The following is a 20,235-nucleotide window of genomic DNA, read 5'->3' as shown; positions in this document are numbered from 1 at the left end:
AGTAGCAACAGCAATTGAGAGATTCATACCTCATAAACTGGTAAGAGATGGAACTGATCCCCCATGGATACACAAAACAGGTCCGAACGCTGTTGCAGAGGCAACGGAAAAAGCAAGTGAAGTTCAGAAGAACGAAGATTGGCTAAAATTTACAGACGCGCGAAATTTGGCACGGACTTCAATGCGAGATGCCTTTTATAGGTTCCACAACGAAACATTGTCTCGAAATTAGGTAGAAAATCCGAAGAAACTCTGGTCGTATGTAAAGTACACAAGCGGTAAGACGCAGTCAATACCTTCGCTGCACAGTGCCGATGGTACTGTTACCGACGACTGTGCCGCTAAAGCGGAGTTATTGAACCAGTTTTCCGAAATTCCTTCACCAGGGAAGACGAATGGAATATTCCAGAATTTGAAACACGAACAGCTGCTAGCATGAATTTCTTAGAAGTAGATACCGTAGGGGTTGCGAAGCAACGCAAATCGCTTGATACGGGCAAGTCTTCAGGTCCAGATTGTACACCGATTAGGTTCATTTCAGATTACGCTGATGCAATAGCTCCCTACTTAGCAATCATATACAACCGCTCGCTCAGCGATAGATCTGTACCTACAGACTGGAAAATTGCGCAGGTCACTGCAGTGTTTAAGAAGGGTAGTAGGAGTAATCCATCGAACTACAGACCTATATCATTGACGTCGGTTTGCAGTAGGGTTTTGGAGCATATACTGTATTCAAACATTATGAATCACCTCGAAGGGAACGATCTATTGATACGTAATCAGCATGGTTTCAGAATACATCATTCTTGTGCAACGCAGCTAGCTCTTTATTCGCACGAAGTAATGGCTCCTGTCGACTGTGGATCTCAAGTTGATTCCGTATTTCTAGATTTTCGGAAGGCTATTGACACCGTTCCTCACAAGCGACTTCTAATCAAGCTGCGGGCCTATGGGGTAAAGGTCTCAGTTGTGCGACTGGATTCGTGATATCCTGTCAGGAAGGTCGCCGTTCGTAGTAATAGACAGAAAATCATCGAGTGAAACTGAAGTGATATCAGGTGTTCACCAGGGAAGCGTCCTGGGACCTCTGCTGTTCCTGATCTATATAAATGACCTGGGTGACAATCTGAGCAGTTCTCTTAGGTTGTTCGCAGATGATACTGTAATTTACCTTCTAGTAAGGTCATCCGAAGACCAGTATCAGTTGCAAAGCGGCTTAGAAAAGATTGCAGTATGGTGTGGCAGGTGGCAGTTGACGTTAAATAACGAAAAGTGTGAGGTGATCCACATGAGTTCCAAAAGAAATCCGTTGGAATTCGATTACTCGATAAATAGTACAATTCACAAGGCTGTCAATTCAACTAAGTGGGTGTTAAAATTACGAACAACTTTTGTTGGAAAGACCACATAGATAATATTGTGGGGAAGGCGAGCCAAAGGTTGCGTTTCATTGGCAGGACACTTAGAAGATGCAACAAGTCCACTAAAGAGACAGCTTACACTACACTCGTTCGTCCTCTGTTAGAATATTGCTGCGCGGTGTGGGATCCTTACCAGGTGGGATTAACGGAGGACATCGAAAGGGTGCATAATAGGGCAGCTCGTCTTGTATTATCATGTAATAGAGGAGAGAGTGTGGCAGATATGATACGCAAATTGGGATGGAAGTCATTAAAGCAAAGACGTTTTTCGTCGCGGCGAGATCTATTTACGAAATTTCAGTCAGCAACTTTCTCTTCCGAATGCGAAAATATTTTGTTGAGCCTAACCTACATAGGTAGGAATGATCATCAAAATAAAATAAGAGAAATCAGAGCTCGAACAGGAAGGTTTAGGCGTTTGTTTTTCCCGTGCGCTGTTCGGGAGTGGAATGGTAGAGAGATAGTATGATTGTGGTTCGATGAACCCTCTGCCAAGCACTTAAATGTGAATTGCAGAATAATCATGTAGATGTAGATGTAGATATAGATGTAGATGTAACGTCCACTGTTCAAAGTGCCGTCAACGCGAACAAGAGGTGACCGAGACGTGAAACCAATGGCATCCCATGTCATCACTCCGGGTGATATACCAGTATGGCGATGCCAAATACACGCTTCCAATGTGAGTTCACCGCGATGTCGCCAAACATTCATCCGAAAAAATGACGTTTTGCCATTCGTGCACCCAGGTTCGTCGTTGAGTACACCATCGCAGACGCTCCTGTCTGTGATGCAGCGTCAAGGGTAACCGCAGCCATGGTCTCCGAGCTGACAGTACATGCTGCTGCAAATATCGTCGAACTGTTCGTGCAGATGGTTTTTGTCTTGCAAACGTCCCCATCTGTTGACTCAGGGATCCGTTACAGCCATGCGGATAAGATGCCTGTCATCTCAACTGCTAGTGATACGAGGCCGTTGGAATCCAGCACGGCGTTCCGTATTACCCTCCTGGTAGGACGCTATTCCTCCACCAGCGGTATTGACAGCTGCTGTAGGTTTGTTAGTGCACGTAGAAGAGCTGTAGCGTGTCTCCCCAGCGGGTCCCACACATGCTCGAAGAGATTTAAGTTGGTGGACCAGCAGGCCAGTCCGTTTGCCGAATATTATCCCGTTCTGAGAGCTCTTCGTCCTCCTGCGCAGTTCGATGCGGTCGCGCCTCATCGTCCATAAAAATGGATTCAGGGCCGCAAGCACGTCTGAAAAGACGCACACGTGGAAGAGGAATACGGTGTCATAAATACGTTGACCGGTGTGGGTATTCCCTTGCAACATTATACCTCCCCAAACCATAAAACCTGGGCTACAAAAACGATCTTGTTCCACACTGTACATGTGTATTGTGTGTTCCCAATTCTCTCCATATGAGGGTACGAGGTGCATTCGGCCCTGACATTCTTTTTATGGATGACAAGGCGCAACCGCTTTGAACAGTGCAGGTTGAGGAGCTCTTGGATAGAGGGGCGATGCGGTTGGGAGACGTATCGCAGTACATCCACATGCACCAACAACCTTCTAGAATATGTCAATTGGGCTGATGGAGAAATGGAATGCCCTACCACAAGAAATCCTTACTGATCCTGTAGCCAGCATGGGAGCACATTGCAAAGCATGTATTGCCATCCACATTGGTGTTACACCCTATTAAGAACTATGTCTCCCCTTTTGTACTGTCAGGGGACTAACATAAATCGTGATCTACATCTACATGGTTAATGGTTCAAATGGCTCTGAGCACTATGGGACTTAACTTCTGAGGTCATCAGTCCCCTAGAACTTAGAACTACTTAAACCTAACTAACCTAAGGACATCACACACATTCATGGCCGAGGCAGGATTCGAACCTGCGACCGTAGTGGTTGCGCAGTTCCAGACTGTAGCGTCTAGAACCGCTTGGCCACCATCTACATGGTTACTCTGCAATTCAGAGTTAAGTACCTGGCGGAGGGTTCATCGAACCATTTTCATACTACCTCTCTACCATTCCACTCTCGAATGGCGCATGGGAAAAAGAAACACCTAAATCTTTCCTTTCGAGCTCTGATTTCTCTTATTTTATTATGATGATCATTTCTCCCTACGTAGGTGGGTGTCAACAAAATATTTTCGCATTCGGAAGGGAAAGTTGGTAATTGAAATTTCGTAAATAGATCTCGCCGCAAAGAAAACCGCCTTTGTTTCAGTGACTGCCACCCCAACTCGCATATCATATCAGTGACACTCTCACCCCTATTGCGCGATAACACGAAACGGACTGCCCTTCTTTGCACTTTTTCGATGTCCTCCGTCAATCCTACCTGGTAAGGATCCCACACCGCGCAGCAATATTCCAGCAGAGGACGGACAAGTGTAATGTAGGCTGTCTCTTTAGTTGGTTTGTTGCATCTTCTAAGTGTTCCGCCAACAAAGTGCAGTCTTTGTTTCGCCTTCCCCACAATATTATCTATGTGGTCTTTCCAATTTAAGTTGCTCGTAATTTTAATTCCTAGGTATTTAGTTGAACTGACAGCCGTTAGATTTGTGCGATTTATCGTATACCCAAAATTTATCGGATTTCTTTTAGTACCCATGTGGATGACCTCGCACTTTTCTATGTTTAGAGCCAATTGCCACTTTTCCAACCGTACAGAAATTCTCTGTAGATCATTTTGTAATTGGAATTGATCGTCTGATGATTTTACTAGACGATAAATTACAGCGTCATCAGCAAACATCTAAGGGGATTGCTCAGATTGTCACTTAGATCATTTTTATAAATCAGGAACAGCAGAGGGCCTATGACACTACCTTGCGAAACGCCAGTTATCACTTCTGTTCTACTCGACGATTTACCGTCTATCACTATGAACTGTTACCTCTCTGAGAGGAAATCATGAATCGAGTCACACAACTGAGACGATACTCCATATGCACTCAATATGATTAATAGTCGCTTGTGAGGAACGGTATCAAAAACCTTCTGGAAATCTAGGAATATGGAATCGATCTGAGGTCCCTTGTCGACAGCACTCATTACTTCATGGGAATAAAGAGCTAGCTGTGTTCCACAAGAACGATATTTTCTGAATCCGTGTTGTTCATGTACCAATAAGTCATTTTCTTCAAAGTGATTCACAATGTTCGAGTACAGTATATGTTCCAAAATCCTACTGCAAATTGAGGTCAGTGATATGGCTCTGTAATTCGATGGGCTACTCCTATTTCCTTTCTTGAATATTGGTGTGACCTGTGCTACTTTCCAGTCTTTAGGAACAGACCGTTCGTCAAGTGAGTGGTTGTATATGATTGCTAAGAAATGCGCTATTGTGTCCGCATACTCTGAAAGGAACCTGGTTGGTATACCATCTGGACCGGAAGACTTGCTTTTCTTAAGTGATTTGAGTTGTTTCGCAGCCCCTAAGATATCTACTTTTAAGCCACTCGTGCTAACAGCACTTCTCGTTTCGAATTCTGGAATATTTAATTCATCTTCTTCGGTGAAGGAATTACGGAAAACTGTATTTCGTAACTCCGCTTTAGTGGCGCCATCATCAGTAACATTTCCATCGCTATCGCGCAGTGACGGTATTGACTATTTTTTGCCACTGGTATACTTTACATACGACCAGAATTTTGAGATAATGTTTCATTGTGGAAACTATTAAAAGCATCTCGCATTGACGTCCGCACTACATTTCGAGCTTCTGTAAAACGTACCCAGTCTTGGTGATTTTGCATGATAGCTGCAGTGGAATTATTGCACTTGATTAATAGTGTCATTTCTGTTAGTCCCACTCTGTACTTCTTTTAGTTACCCGCTGTACCACACTGTAGCAGTTCTTTCTACACTACTGGCCATTAAAATTGCTACACCGCGAAGATGACGTGCCACAGGCGCGAAATTTAACCGACAGGAAGAAGATGCCGTGATATGCAAATGATTAGCTTTTCAGAGCATTCACACAAGGTTGGCGCCGGTGGCGGCACCTACAAAGTGCTGACATGAAGAAAGTTTCCAACCGATTTCTCATACACAAACAGCAGTTGACCGGCGTTGCCTGGCCAAACGTTGTTGTGATGCCTCGCGTAAGGAGGAGAAATGCGTACCATCACGTTTCCGACTTTGATAAAGGTCGGATTGTAGCCTATCAAGATTGCGGTTTATCGTATCGCGACATTGCTGTTCGCGTTGGTTGAGATCCAATGACTGTTAGCAGAATATGGAATCAGTGGGTTCAGAAGGGTAATACGGAAAGCCGTGCTGGATCCCAACTTCCTCGTATCACTAGCAGTAGAGATGACAGGCATCTTATCCGCATGGCTGTAACGGATCGTGCAGCCACGTCTCGATCCCTGAGTCAACAGATGGGGACGTTTGCAAGAGAACAACCAACTGCACGAACAGTTCGATGACGTTTGCAGCAGCCTGGACTATCAGCTCGGAGACCACGGCTGCGGTTACCCTTGACGCTGCATCACAGACAGGAGCGCCTGCGATTGTGTACTCAACGACGAACCTGGGTGCACGAATGGCAAAACGTCATTTTTTCGGATGAATCCAGGTTCTGTGTACAGCATCGTGATGGTCGCATCCGTCTTTGGCGACATTGCGGTGAATGCACATTGGAAGCGTGTATTCGTCAACGCCATACTTGCGTGTCACCCGGCGTGACGGTATGGGGTGCCATTGGTTACAGGTCTCGGTCACCTCTTGTTCGCATTGACGGCACTTTGAACAGTGGACGTTACATTTCAGATGTGTTACGACCCGTGGCTCTACCCTTCATTCGATCCCTGCGAAACCCTACATTTCAGCAGGATAATGCACGAGCGCATGTTGCAGGTCCTGTACGGGCCCTTCTAGATACAGAAAATGTTCGACTGCTGCCCTGGCCAGCACTTTCTCCAGATCTCTCACCAATTGAAAACGTCTGGTCAATGGTGGCCGAGCAACTGGCTCGTCACAATACGCCAGTCACAAGTATTGATGAACTGTGGTACTGTGTTGAAGCTGCATGGGCAGCTGTACCTGCACACGCCATCCAAGCTCTGTTTGACTCAATGCCCAGGCGTATCAAGGCCGTTATTACGGCCAGAGGTGGTTGTTCTGGGTACTGTTTTCTCAGGATCTTTTCACCCAAATTGCGTGAAAATGTAATCACATCTTTGTTCTAGTATAATATATTTGTCCAATGAATACCCGTTTTTTATCTGCATTTCTTCTTGGTGTAGCAATTTTAATGGCCAGTAGTGTATATCTGGTGCAAGTTTCATCAAATTACATTACTTAGCAGAGTGACACATCGTGCGGAAATTACTTCTGTACTTGTTTCGTACACCAGTGTATTTGAATTGTATTAATGAAGCCTGACGAGCAGCGGCCGCTTCCAACTTGCTTCCCTGTAAATGCCGGGAAAATAAAAGAAGCCCCCGTGGTGTGCTCCTTCAGAGAGAGGCGCGCAGTGACGGGGGATGGTGACGACTGGCTGGTTGACAGGTAACGAACGATAGCGTCCGCTCCGGGGGCGGCAGCAGCAGCGGCGCCCACTCCAGACCCACCGGCACCGCCTCCACCTCCACCAACGCCCTCGAGATGGCCAGCCTCCGCTCCTGATGACGCTACCGCGCCCCGAAACGCCGCGCACCAGCTGCGGGTGGCCAGCGACTTAGGACGTCTCCCGACGTAACACAGTCTTATCCGTGTCGTGGACGTGTAGTGACCGAGAGGTTGCTTCGTGAAACTCTACAATAGCTATTGCTGTAAACTACTAGTATTATCAAAGTACCTGCCATTTACATTGTCAAAGAAAGTGTAGATTTTTTCAGATGCATTAGAATATTCACAAATTTTATTATCTGATGTGTAATAAAATATTTCAAACCACAATAAATGATTTGTAATGTTGTAATGTCTAACACAGATGTTTGGGACTGACTCAGCACTACGGAGCAAGAGTGCAGATAAATGCTTTCAAAGAGTTTTCAACGAAAACATTTCATTTTTTATTTTTCCATAGTTGTGGACCACACTCATAGTACATTTTTTGAATGAGATCAGTATTGCCATTTGACTGTACATTTTTATTATTTACCAGCCACTATCCACGGCTGTGCTGCCAGATCAATAGTTTCATTATCATGAGTGATGGTGAGGAAGTAAGTGCAATGACGTCAGCTACCTTCAGGTGTCTGCCTGTTTGGCTCCAACACCAAAATGGCGGCACACACTGCATTGCTGCTGAGAGTGTATATGTGTAGGTATAGGCAGGAGAGTGTTCCATTTAAGTGAGTATACATTATGCAATGTGTACATTGTGCAAGAAAGTTAATAATTTTATATCTGTATACGATTAATATTATTTAATTTCACTAATGTGTGAAAGTTCTAGAATAGTACGAATCATGAACCCACATGCAGTAACATTGGTATTCGTCTCTACCACTTCATACATTACTACCTGGGTAACAGCCACTGTAAAAACTTAATAATCTAAGAGTGAGGTACAGTTTGTTTATCTCGCCTTGCGTTAGACACACTGTTATAAATTCATAAGCATACACAAACTCAAGCCAAAAAGGCATTATTAACCTTTAAACATAACCTTCCTGCAATAAACAAATCGATGTCCAGAAACAGTAAGCATATATTTCATGTTATAAAATGCTAATCCATTACAATCCACTTAACATACGTAAAAGACAGGGCACACACATGTAACAAAACAATAGAACACATAGTGGCGTCACAATCATTTTTTGCCTTCAACGATATTTCGACCACTTCACTGGTTGTTTTGTCATATGTAAAGTCCAAATTTCGTTGCTTACTGTTTGGACTTGAACTAAACTGGAAGCAGTGAGCAACGAAATACATACATCAAAAAACGTTTTGCATCAACCCGGTTCCCAGAACTCCTGAAGATAGACGTTGACTGCGGATATTTTATCACAGACACATTCCCTCGACTGTTCAGAGATTTCACTAAAACCGCCCAAAGATGTAAACAACAATGCATGTGCAGCGCCTATTAGACGGAGTGGATCCGACAGCCAATCAGTTCCAGTCATTCCGCCAGGAAGGAGGTACACGGCTCGTGTTGTCTGTAGTTCAACCATGCCAAAACGGTCGATACCGAAGTTCGATGGCGTCCACGTTGTTACTTTGTGCCAGGAAGGGCTCCCAACAAGGGAAATGTCCAGGCGTCTCGAAGTGAACCAAAGCGATGTTCTTCGGACATGGAGGAGATACAGAGAGACAGGAACTGTCGTTGATACGCCTCGCTCAGGCCGCCCAAGGGTTACTTACTACTACAGTGGATGACCGCTACCTACGCATTATGGCTCGGAGGAACCCTGACAGCCACGCCATCATGCTGAATAATGCTGTTCGTGCAGCCACAGGACGTCGTTTTACGACTCAAACTGTGCGCAAAAGTGCATGATGCACAACTTCACTCCCGACGTCCATGGTGAGATCCGTCTTTGCAACCACGACACCATTCAGCGCAAAACCGATGGATCCAGCAACATACCGAATGGAACGCTCAGGATTGGCATCACGTTCTCTTCACCGATGAGTGTCACATATTCCTTCAACCAGACAATCGTCGGAGGCATGTTTGGAGGCAGTCCGGTCAGGCTGAATGTCTTAGTCACACTGCCCAACGAGTGCATCAAGTAGGAGGTTCCCAGATGTTTTGGGGTGGCATTATGTGGGGCCGACGTACGCCGCTGGTGGTCGTGGAAGGCGTCGTACAATACGCGAATGCCATCCTCCGGCCGATAGTGCAACCATATCGGCACCATATTGGCGTGGCATTCGTCTTCGCGGACGACAATTCGCGCCCCCATCGTGCACATCTTGTGAATGACTTCCCTCAGGATAACGACATCGCTCGACTAGAGTGACCAGCATGTTCTCCAGACATGAACCCTATCGAACGTGCCTGGGATAGATTGAAATGGGCTGTTTATGGACGATGTGACCCACCAGCCACTCTGAGGGATCTACACTGAATCGTCGTTCAGGAGTGGGACAACCTGGACCAACAGTGCCTTGATGAACTTGTGGATAGTATGCCACGACGAATACAGTCATGCATCAATGCAAGATGACATGCTACTGGATATTAGAGGTACCGGTGTGTACTGCAATCTGGACCACCACCACTGAAGGTCTCACTGTATGGTGATACAACATGCAATGTGTGGTTTTCATGAGCCATAAACAGGGCGGAAATGATGTTCATGTTGATCTCTATTCCAATTTTCTGTACAGGTTCCGGAACTCTCGGAACCGAGGTGATGCAAAACTTTTCTTGACGTGTGTATTTGCTCAGCATCTAACGACGGCAACTAGGGAAGCTGTCGAAATATCTTGGAAGGAAAAAATATTAACAATTACTCCTCTGCAAACTCAGAGACCTAGAAACTTCACTGAGGAAAGACGAAAGTTGATTTTTTCTTTTCCTGTATTTTTTCTCATCCTCTCATGTTCTTGTAGTGTTAAACAGCTGATGTGCTGAAGGTAACACACAGCTCTTCTTAGGAGATTGCAAGGTTGAATCTTCTGCTGCCTCACTTGTTTTTTGAGTAGGAACAAAAGCTACTTTTTTGTATTTATCTTCCATGTCTTACCCCATTTTTTCAAGAGACTGGTGAAAGTCTTCATTCTGGCCTTGTACTGTGATAACCACCAGAGATATCCCAGTATCGATATGATAATTGATGAAATTCTAAATGATAATATATTTTATCTGGAACAACTTAATTTGCTACTTCTTGTAATTTAGATCACTATGGGTGAATGAATGCCATCCTACGGAAGATGGAACGTGGACTCCAGTTGGCCATTCCATCAAATCAGGTTGCTGGCACGTCAAAACCACGGTAACAGAGGCATTTCCTAGCAGGTGGTCTGCACGAAACTCCTCCGGCGGTAGCCACGCCCCACCAGGTACCTGTCACAATATAGCGTATAAACTTAACTTTGCGACACATTATCGTCCAACCAACAGCATGCATAATCGACAACTTCCTTCATTTCCATTTGCTATATATTGGGTGCCTTTCCTAAGATAGTGTTCTCACTGGAGCCGTACGATATGTAATATGAAATGCAATGCGATTTGCGATACTGTACAAAAGCAACCCGCATTAGTGGGGAGTGTAGAAACGTAGCTGAACCAAATTGGCTTGTTCAAACTGGGACGATAGCAATACAATACCAATACAGTTCTCTGTAATACGTCACAGCGCAACACGGACAGGTGGTTACGCCATGCAACAGTATCTTACTGCACATGGGGAGAGAAATCTCAAGTCATTTAATATGTTTCATAAACAACTGTTTTATGTACATGAAGCAATGCTCATCCATCTCCATTATTATTTTCTCAGTAAAATTTTTACTTTTCGAATAAAAAATTAATCACTATCTTCTCTGCTACACAAGCTTAATCATCCGCTTTTGATGAAATTAGTTGCTAAAAAAACTTATTTTTTGCATCTTATAGTACGACATCATAGCTGGTTTCTTCTCGCTATGTCCTACAGTTGCTGGATACTTAAAAAATAAGCAAAACATAGAGCCTATTTTGAAAAGTTTGCAGCAAAAAAAAAAAAAAAATTGCAGTTGCTGGCTCGTTTACATTTGAAACACTTTAGGTCAGACAAGGCCGCATACCAAATGTAGCTAACATATCGAAATTGTTTTTAATGTTGGGAGGAGAGCCATACTTTTTTCCAGGCTGCAGAAAATACGTGAAACATTTGAATGTAGTCCGCGTAAAGGCCGGCTGCGAAGTGCCACACGTGCGGCTGTTACCGCCTGCTGTCTCTTGTTCCTTGTTGTATCACTACTGTGCGAACGTGAGTGTCGCACGAATAACCTCGTGTCTTATGACCTTTTGTGCAGCGTGTCTTATCGTATATTGTGTTGCATCAGTAACAACTACACCTAAGAGACGTCAGGGATTTTTTCTGGAGTTTCTGATTCTTTTTTTTATTTGCAAACATGGGTTAACCCCGCACTTCTCCCAGATTTATTTCTAACAGGTGTTCGAAACACCTGTCGTAGTTAGATTAATTGCGGGAAGACACACATATCAACTCCAGACTGGACAGTGCCCGGTTTATACTCCACTCTAGAAAGCGAGTCTAGCTTCCACAATAACCAGGACGACGATCCCACAGGTGTAGCTAGGAATGATATATTGCAAGCTCTTCCCGTAAAAAAACTACTTCTCTAAATACCTCAGAAAAGACACTGCAAATACACTACTGCCCATAAAAATTGCTACACCACGAAGATGACGTGCTACAGACGCGAAATTTAACCGACAGGAAGAAGATGTTGTGATATGCAAATGATCAGCTTTCCAAGTCATTCACACAAGGTTGGCGCCGGTGGCGACACCTACAACGTGCAGACACGAGGAAAAACGACTTCTCATACACAAACAGCAGTTGACCGGGATTGCCTGGTGAAACGTTGTTGTGATGCCTCGTGTAAGGAGGAGAAATGCTTACCATCACGTTTCCGACTTTGATAAAGGTCGGATTGTAGCCTATCGCGATTGCGGTTTATCGTATCGCGAAATTGCTGTTCGCGTTGGTCGAGATCCAATGACTGATAGCTGAATATTGAATCGGTGGGTTCAGGAGGGTAATACGGAACGCCGTGCTGGATCCCAACGGCCTCATATCACTAGCACTCGAGATGACAGGCATCTTATCCGCATGGCTGTAACGTATCGTGCAGCCACGTCTCGATCCCCGAGTCAACAGATGGGGACGTTTGCAAGACAACAGCCATCTGCACGAACAGTTCGACGACGTTTGCAGCACCATGGACTATCAGCTCGGGGACCATGGCTGCGGTTACCCTTGACGCTGCATCACAGACAGGAGCGCCTGCGATGGTGTACTTATCGACGAACCTGGGTGCACGAATGGCAAAACGACATTTTTTCGGATGAATCCAGGTTCTGTTTACAGCCTCATGATGGTCGCATCCGTTTTTGGTGACATCGCGGAGAACGCACATTGGAAGCGCGTATTCGTCATCGCCATACTGGCGTATCACCCGGCGTGATGGTATGGGGTGCCACTGGTTACACCTCTCGGTCTCACCCTTTGATCAGTGGGCGTTACATTTCAGATGTGTTACGAACCGTGGCTCAACCCTTCATTCGATCCCCGCGAAACCCTACATGTCAGCAGGATAATGCACGACCCCATGTTGCAGGTCCTGTACGGGCCTTTCTGGATACAGAAAATGTTCGACTGCTGCTCTCGTCAGCACATTCTCCAGATCTCTCACCAACTGAGAACGTCTGGTCAATGGTGGCCGAGCAACTGCCTGGTCACAATACGCCAGTCACTACTCTTGATGAACTGTGGTATCGTGTTGAAGCTGCATGGGCAGCTGTACCTGTACATGCCATCCAAGCTCTGTATGACTCAATGCCCAGGCGTATCAAAGGCCGTGAATACGGCCAGAGGTGGTTGTTCTGGGTACTGATTTCTCAGGATCTATGCACCCAAATGCGTGAAAATGTTATCACCTGTCAGTTCTAGTATAATATATTTGTCCAATGAATACCCGTTTATCATCTGCATTTCTTCTTGGTGTACCAATTTTAATGGCCAGTAGAGTATACTGGCTCACAATAATAGTGTAGCACCGAGAAGGAGAGCAGGAAACTACATAAAACTTCATATTATTCCAGTGGTTAAAACATTGAATCAAATTTACAAAGAACTTTGCTGTCTGGGCCCTCTTATCAATATGACATTGAACCCCCTCTGGCCTGGATACATACACTGATTCAGTTGGCTCAAATGGCTCTGAGCACTATGGGACTTAACATCTGAGGTCATCAGTCCCCTAGAACTTAGAACTACTTAAACCTAACTAACCTAAGGACATCACACACAGCCATGCCCTAATCAGGATTCGAACCTGCGACCGTAGCGGATTCAGTTAGGAAGGGTGTGATAAGGCCATCGTGTCGTTTCCCAAGGCAAGCTGGCGCTCAACCGTTGTAGCTGGTCCTTGATATCCTGGACACTGACCGAGCGAGGTGGCGCAGTGGTTAGCACACTGAACTCGCATTCGGGAGGACGACGGTTCAAACCTGCGTCCGGTTACCCGAGCGGTCAAAGGCGTTGCAGTCATGGACTGTGTGTCTGGTCCCGGCCGAGGTTCGAGTCCTCCCTCGGTCATGGGTGTCTGTGTTTGTCCTTAGGATAATTTAGGTTAAGTAGTGTGTAAGCTTAGGGACTGATGACCTTAGCAGTTAAGTCCCATAAGATTTCACACACATTTGAACATTTTTCCCGCGTCCGGCCATCCTGATTTATATTTTCCCTGATTTCCCTAAATAGCTTGAGGTAAATGCCGGGATGGTTCCTGTGACAGGGCACGGCCGACTTCCTTCCCCATCCTTCACTAATACGATGGGACCGATTACCTCGCTGTTTGGTTACCTCCCCCAAATTAACCAACCAACCTGGATACTGGCTCTGGGATGGAACTGACTTCTGAGCTCGCCCCATACACGTTCTGTCGGGGAGATATATGGGACCTAGCCGGCACTGGAGTGTCTCAGCATCACGCTGATAGTTCATGCAGACACGTGTCACATGTGGAAGAACATTGCCATGTTGAAAAACTTCACCACGATACTACCGCAGGCTACACACGAAAAGGCTGATGTCCTTGACATACTGAAGTACCGTCGCAGCTCCCTCAGCAGGTACCACCGGTGACCTTGTAACACCACAACTCTGTGGACGATCATACATTTTCCATGTGTTTTACGAAGTTTGTCTTATTAGTTGTGCTGATATTATTCTTGTAAATATGTTGTCAAGTACAAATGCTATTTGCTCTATTTGCTGTTTAAGAAAAAGAATACGCATGGAATTTTACCATTTAAGTTGACACGCTAGCCTATTCATGGAAAAGATGTCGTCAAAGAGTGTAATAAATTGAAAATGCATTATCGCCGGGCGTGCGAGCGTGCCAAAAAAGTAGCAGTTCCGAGTCGCGAAGAGACGATTGCTGTCGATGGTTGTGTGTATACGCCGGTGTGGCTATGCAGAAGTGCAGATATAAAAAGTCTGTTTCCGAAGTTTGGAACAGTGAAAACCGAAATGGTTGTTTTGGCGGATGTTTCATACTGTTAAGCTATGTGCATGGGATTTAATGGAGACAGCACAAATGCAGCAAGAGCAATTCACATAACATCAAAAGTACTGTCGGCCCTCGTTATTGGCTATGGTATGGAAACAAGATCAATCTGTGCTCTATTTTACCGCTAAGTGAGCCGGCCGCGGTGGTCTCGTGGTTCTAGGCGCTCAGTCCGGAACCGCGCGACTGCTGCGGTCGCAGGTTCGAATCCTGCCTCGGGCATGGATGTGTGTGATGTCCTTAGGTTAGTTAGGTTTAAGTAGTTCTAAGTTCTAGGGGACTGATGACCATAGCTGTTAAGTCCCATGGTGCTCAGAGCCATTTGAACCATTTGAACCATTCGCTAAGTGAAGCCACTGGACAAACCAACGGCGTCATAAAGTGAAGTAAGATCTACACTTTTTATAACTGGAAGTGTAAAGGCTGACCAGCTTAGTTGGAATTTTATTGCTTAAATAATATTGTTTTCGTGCATATTGTGACGTAAATAATTTTCCTAGGTCGCTATCCAAGTAGTATCCATAGTATCCCTTTGTATGAACCGAGATAATCAGAAAATGAACTGAAAATGAATTAAACATTAGTTTATTAGATTATCAAAACGTAATTTTTACAACTTTTGGACAACTACGTAATAATGAAATCTTTGGCTATAGTATGAATAATGTCAGAAATAGAATGATGCAAAAGTCAGTATTAATTCATTTGCTAAAAATAAAGTAACTTTAATAATAAAAAAAGAATTGGTAATAAAACTTTACGTAACTTGGACACTGAATTTCATTGTCAAAGCACAATTCTAATTTATAGCTTGTGGCATAATTTATAACTTTTATTACAAAGAAATATCAGAGTAACTGCTAGGTAAATGACAGACCTTAACAATGAGCGAATTCAAACAATATTTCTGCTTGCTACAATTGCCACAGTCAGTATTACGGTGAGAAAAATAACAAAACGTTTCTGTCCACACCCTATAAACAATCTTACTTTAATTGATATTTGGACATTAATATAATATGTTGTATGCGTTTGCTATTGGATTACTATTTGACTACTGTGATGTGTGGTATGAAGTACCTGAATACCTAACGCACTATTCCTACGTCATGACGCCAATAACTATTCTTACCTAAGAATGGTGACATGTATAAAGTTCAGTTTAAATTTCGTTATTCTTGTTCCGGCGAGGAACTGGCGTCCGTTGGCTCTTGTCATTAATGAAAACTCTGAAAACATTTTTTCCAAATTATCCACTAACTACCGTTAATTAAAAACTAGTTTACATAATAAAAACGTATAAAGTTAACCGAAGTTTGTTGCTAATCGTCATTGCTAAAATACTGAGCAGTGGCGATTCGGTTATACCTTCATCTACTTCTCTCAGTTTTGCATTATTCTCCGGAGTAGACGCCTTTTCCTCACAGATTAGGGACTTTAGGTACACGGTCAAACAGAAAAGCCTAATTAGCTTGAGAGACAGGAGGGTTATAGCCTAAAGTCATATACGATGGCTCCCCACATCATAATCCCAGCAGGAACATCTATCTCTCTGCCTCACCAAAACATTGCAAGAATGGGGCTCCTTGCCAGGTAGCTGACATAGTCTTGGACGATGGGCACTGGAGACAGTGCAGAACCTCTATTCATCGTTCAACACACTGCGACGCCATTCATCAGCAGTCCACGTGCCCAGACGCGACACCACTCCAACCTCAGACGTTTGCGTTGTGGTGTTAACGGCAGCCTGCGTGTGGGACGACTATTCCCTATTCGGACTGCTATTAGCCTTCGGTCAACGCTGTGAGTTGACGCAGATTGCTGCAGGGAGTCCCATTACCTGTCATCGTATGGCAGGCGTGGATGGGAACGGATTACACAGTGCCTGGTGCACAATGCTGCGATCCCTCAGTACGGCGGTTCAGACGTTGCTGACCAGAACCTGGAAGGTATGCAACTATTAACCATGTTTGGAAATACCTATTGCACCAGACATCTGTTAGGAGATACAGCTAGTATTGTCTTTCAGTGTCATCAAGTATACAATAATCATCTGAAAGGAGCAACGTGTGGAAGAATAGTGAAGCTGAGTGAGTAAACGTGAAGTTCTGGGGGTGAAATACCGTTGTATTAGTATCTTTCAGATCTGCAACCCATGTGGTAGAAATTACTATACTACCATTTGAAAAAAAATTACTTGGTACAGCTAAATGTAATTAATATTGCTAAAACCAGAGACTACACATACTTCCGTGAAGACTTTTTTACAATACTGCTGGGCGGACATATACTTCCGGAAATATTTAAAATTGACAACTAAGGTTTCTCACCTAGTTTTTAGTATTTCCAATTGTTTCATCTTCTGACTCCTTTAAAGAAATATGATTTTTCTTTTGAAGAAGGAGGAGGAGGAGATTAGTGTTTAACGTCCCGTCGACAACGAGGTTATTAGAGACGGGGCACAAGCTCGGGTTAGGGAAGGATGTAGAAGGAAATCGTCCGTGCCCCTACGGAGGAACCATCCCGGCGTTTGCCTTAGGCAATTTAGGAAAATCACAGGAAACATAAATCAGGATGACTGGAGACGCTTTTGAACCGTCACCCTCCCGAACACGAATGCAGTGTGCTAACCACTACGCCACCTCGCTCGGTTTTCTTTTAATGGGCTAACGTAATTCGTAAACACAAACAAAAATACTCAATTGCAAGTTCTGAATGTTAAACATGTTATGTAACCATTTCTTATGTACGGAACGTAGTTAGCATTATTCCTATCTTCCGTGTGCGGTTGCTCTAAAATGCTAATTATTTGGACACCCAGGCACATAGTACTCTTCAAGCTAATTTAACGTTTGTTACATTTTGTCGTTATATTGTTGCTATTTTAGTGACCATCAGCGTTCTAATAACTGTTTTAAAGTGTGACCACACAGTCCAGTCACATGAATGTGACCACCACTTACGTTCGACGTCAACTTGCGGTAACCACTCACAGGCGGCCGGTGTAAACACTAGCAGTGGAAGGTATAAAAAGCTGTCAGGTGGATGCGGAAACTGAGGGATTTATCTGATGTCCAAAGGGGCATGATCATTGGCTTTTGGGTCATGGGTGGAACCGTTTTCGAAACTGCTGGGTTTGTTAGTTGTTCGCGTGCAGCCATGGTAAAACGGTGGTATCCAGAACTGGTGGCGAGACAACCGTAGTATACCACGGGCCACAGATAGCACAGGTGAATGAGGCCTGCGGAGACGTGCAACTGTTGAGTTATTGACTGCCCAGCATGAACAAAGGGGCTACCAACAGCGTCTTCCCAACGACCGTTCAGTGAATGTTGCTGTGTGTGGGTCTATGCACCAGGCGCCACTTCCGTGCACCCATGAAGACTGTTGTTCATCAAAGACAAAGGCTAGAATTTACACGCTAGTACTGTTCTGGCGTGACCACAAGCGCCAGAACGAAGACGAATAAGGGAAGACCAGAGGAGGCGATGAAACGACAGGAGTGCCCCCTGAAAGAAGTGAATGCAAGCGCCGCTCCTGCCAGCCTTGGTGATTAGTGCTCAGATCGGCTCCATATACGGACATTAGTGGACAGTACAGGCACAGTTGTAGACCAGCACTCGCAGATCAGTTGGCGTGTGTCAACTTGCAGGAACATTGTCTATAGCAAGAACCAGGATTTATGTTGTATATCGCCCATCGTTTGCGACACCTTTTGTAAATATAGACTACTGGCCATTAAAATTGCTACACCAAGAAGAAATGCAGATGATAAACGGGTATTCATTGGGCAAATATATTGTACTATAACTGAAATGTCATTACATTTACACACAACTTGGGTGCATAGATCCTGAGATCAGTACCCAGAACAACCACCTCTGGCCGTAATAAGGCCTTGATACGCCTGGGCATTGAGTCAAACAGGTATAGCTGCCCATGCAGCTTCAACACGATACCACAGTTCATCAAGAGTAGTGACTGGCGTATTGTGACCAGGCAGTTGCTCGGCCACCATTGACCAGACGTTCTCAGTTGGTGAGAGATCTGGAGAATGTGCTGACGAGAGCAGCAGTCGAACATTTTCTGTATCCAGAAAGGCCCGTACAGGACCTGCAACATGCGGTCGTGCATTAGCCTGCTGAAACGTAGGGTTTCACGGGGGTCGAATGAAGGATAGAGCCACGGGTCATAACACATCTGAAATATAGCGTCCTCTGTTCAAAGTGCCGTTAATGCGAACAAGAGGTGACCGAGACATGTAACCAATGGCACCCCATACCATCACGCCGGGTGATACGCCAGTAGCAATGACGCATACACGCTTCCAATGTGCGTTCACCGCGATGTCGCCAAACACGGGTGTGACCATCACGATGCTGTAAACAGAACCTGGATTCATCCGAAAAAATGTCGTTTTGCCTTTCGTGCACCCAGGTTCGTCGCTGAGTACACCATCGCAGGTGCTCCTGTCTGCATACGTGCAGATCGGTATCCCGTGACTTTTGTCACCTCTCTGTAAAGCGTTCAAACCATGAATCACATTATTAAATCAGTTTAAAAGATACTACTGTTCATAAATTCTCAGAGTGATCTAAAAATGAAAGTGCTCCAGAACATAGTTCAAAATTACTTGGTGCTACAGAATTTAACGTATGTACTACGCATTTCTTCGTACGAAAATAAGAATTAAAAGTATTCCCAAACTACAGGAACTGTTTTCATCAGTGATCGATTAATTTTCATTAAAGATATTACTTTGTTTATTGAGCTGAACAGTTGATAAACATTGCAGTGTAGGTAGCCTTATTATTTTTTCCATGCTTAACAACGGGAAAATTTATAGATGCTGTGAGAGATTGAAGTTGCAAACATGTACTCGCCTAATTCCAATGTTAAGAGTTTGCGTTTTATTTCTCAATTCCAAAAGTAGAAAAATGCATTACCCTGGAATTTACCGTTATGCGACTACATCCTATTCAAATGGTTCAAATGGCTCTGAGCACTATGGGACTTAACATCTGAGGTCATCAGTCCCCTAGAACTTAGAACTACTTAAACGTAACTCACCTAAGGACATCACACACATCCACGCCCCAGGCAGGATTTGAACCTGCGACCGTAGCGGTCGCGCGGTTCCAGACTGTAGCGCCTAGCACCGCTCGGCCACACCGGCCGGCATACATCCTATTCATACTGCGTAATGACTATAGGTTCGAACCCCGATTACAACTTTATGTTCTGTTTTTAATACACTGTCGGACAAAAATAGATTACTCACCAGGACAACGTCATTTTATTGACGAGTGAGGTGACAAGCAGTTCATCATTGTAGGAGTACATGATAACAAATTCAGACCAAATGAAACACACATGTCACAGTAAATGATGCTCAAATGGTCGCATCAACACAGTGTACCCCCGTATGGCGGCAACGCGGGCATCTGTTCTCATGTGCAAACGATCACAGAAGTTGGCGAATGGTATCCTGCGATTAGTTATCTCAATCATCTTGCTCCTTTTGCTGCAATTCGGGAGTAGTGCCGGAAAACCGCGGAGAAAGAGTAACTTTCTGC

The 20,235-nt window shown here is 44.6% G+C and overlaps 1 protein-coding gene across 1 annotated transcript in view; it reads left to right on the top strand.

Moving 5' to 3' along the window:
• The window catches only part of LOC124712131 (probable G-protein coupled receptor Mth-like 3), a 262,497-nt gene extending 255,173 nt beyond the window's left edge, over window positions 1–7,324 (top strand). Inside the window, exon 11 of the mRNA XM_047242430.1 lies at window positions 6,911–7,324. Coding sequence (XP_047098386.1) covers window positions 6,911–6,927 — 17 coding nt within the window. The 3' untranslated portion in view covers window positions 6,928–7,324. The remainder of the gene's footprint in view (window positions 1–6,910) is intronic.
• Window positions 7,325–20,235: the final 12,911 nt, after the last annotated feature.

The sequence above is a fragment of the Schistocerca piceifrons genome, chromosome 8 (assembly GCF_021461385.2).
Source record: "Schistocerca piceifrons isolate TAMUIC-IGC-003096 chromosome 8, iqSchPice1.1, whole genome shotgun sequence".
Lineage (NCBI taxonomy): Eukaryota > Metazoa > Arthropoda > Insecta > Orthoptera > Acrididae > Schistocerca > Schistocerca piceifrons.
Note: the sequence above shows the minus strand (reverse complement) of the source record. Positions and strands in the feature narration are given on the sequence as shown.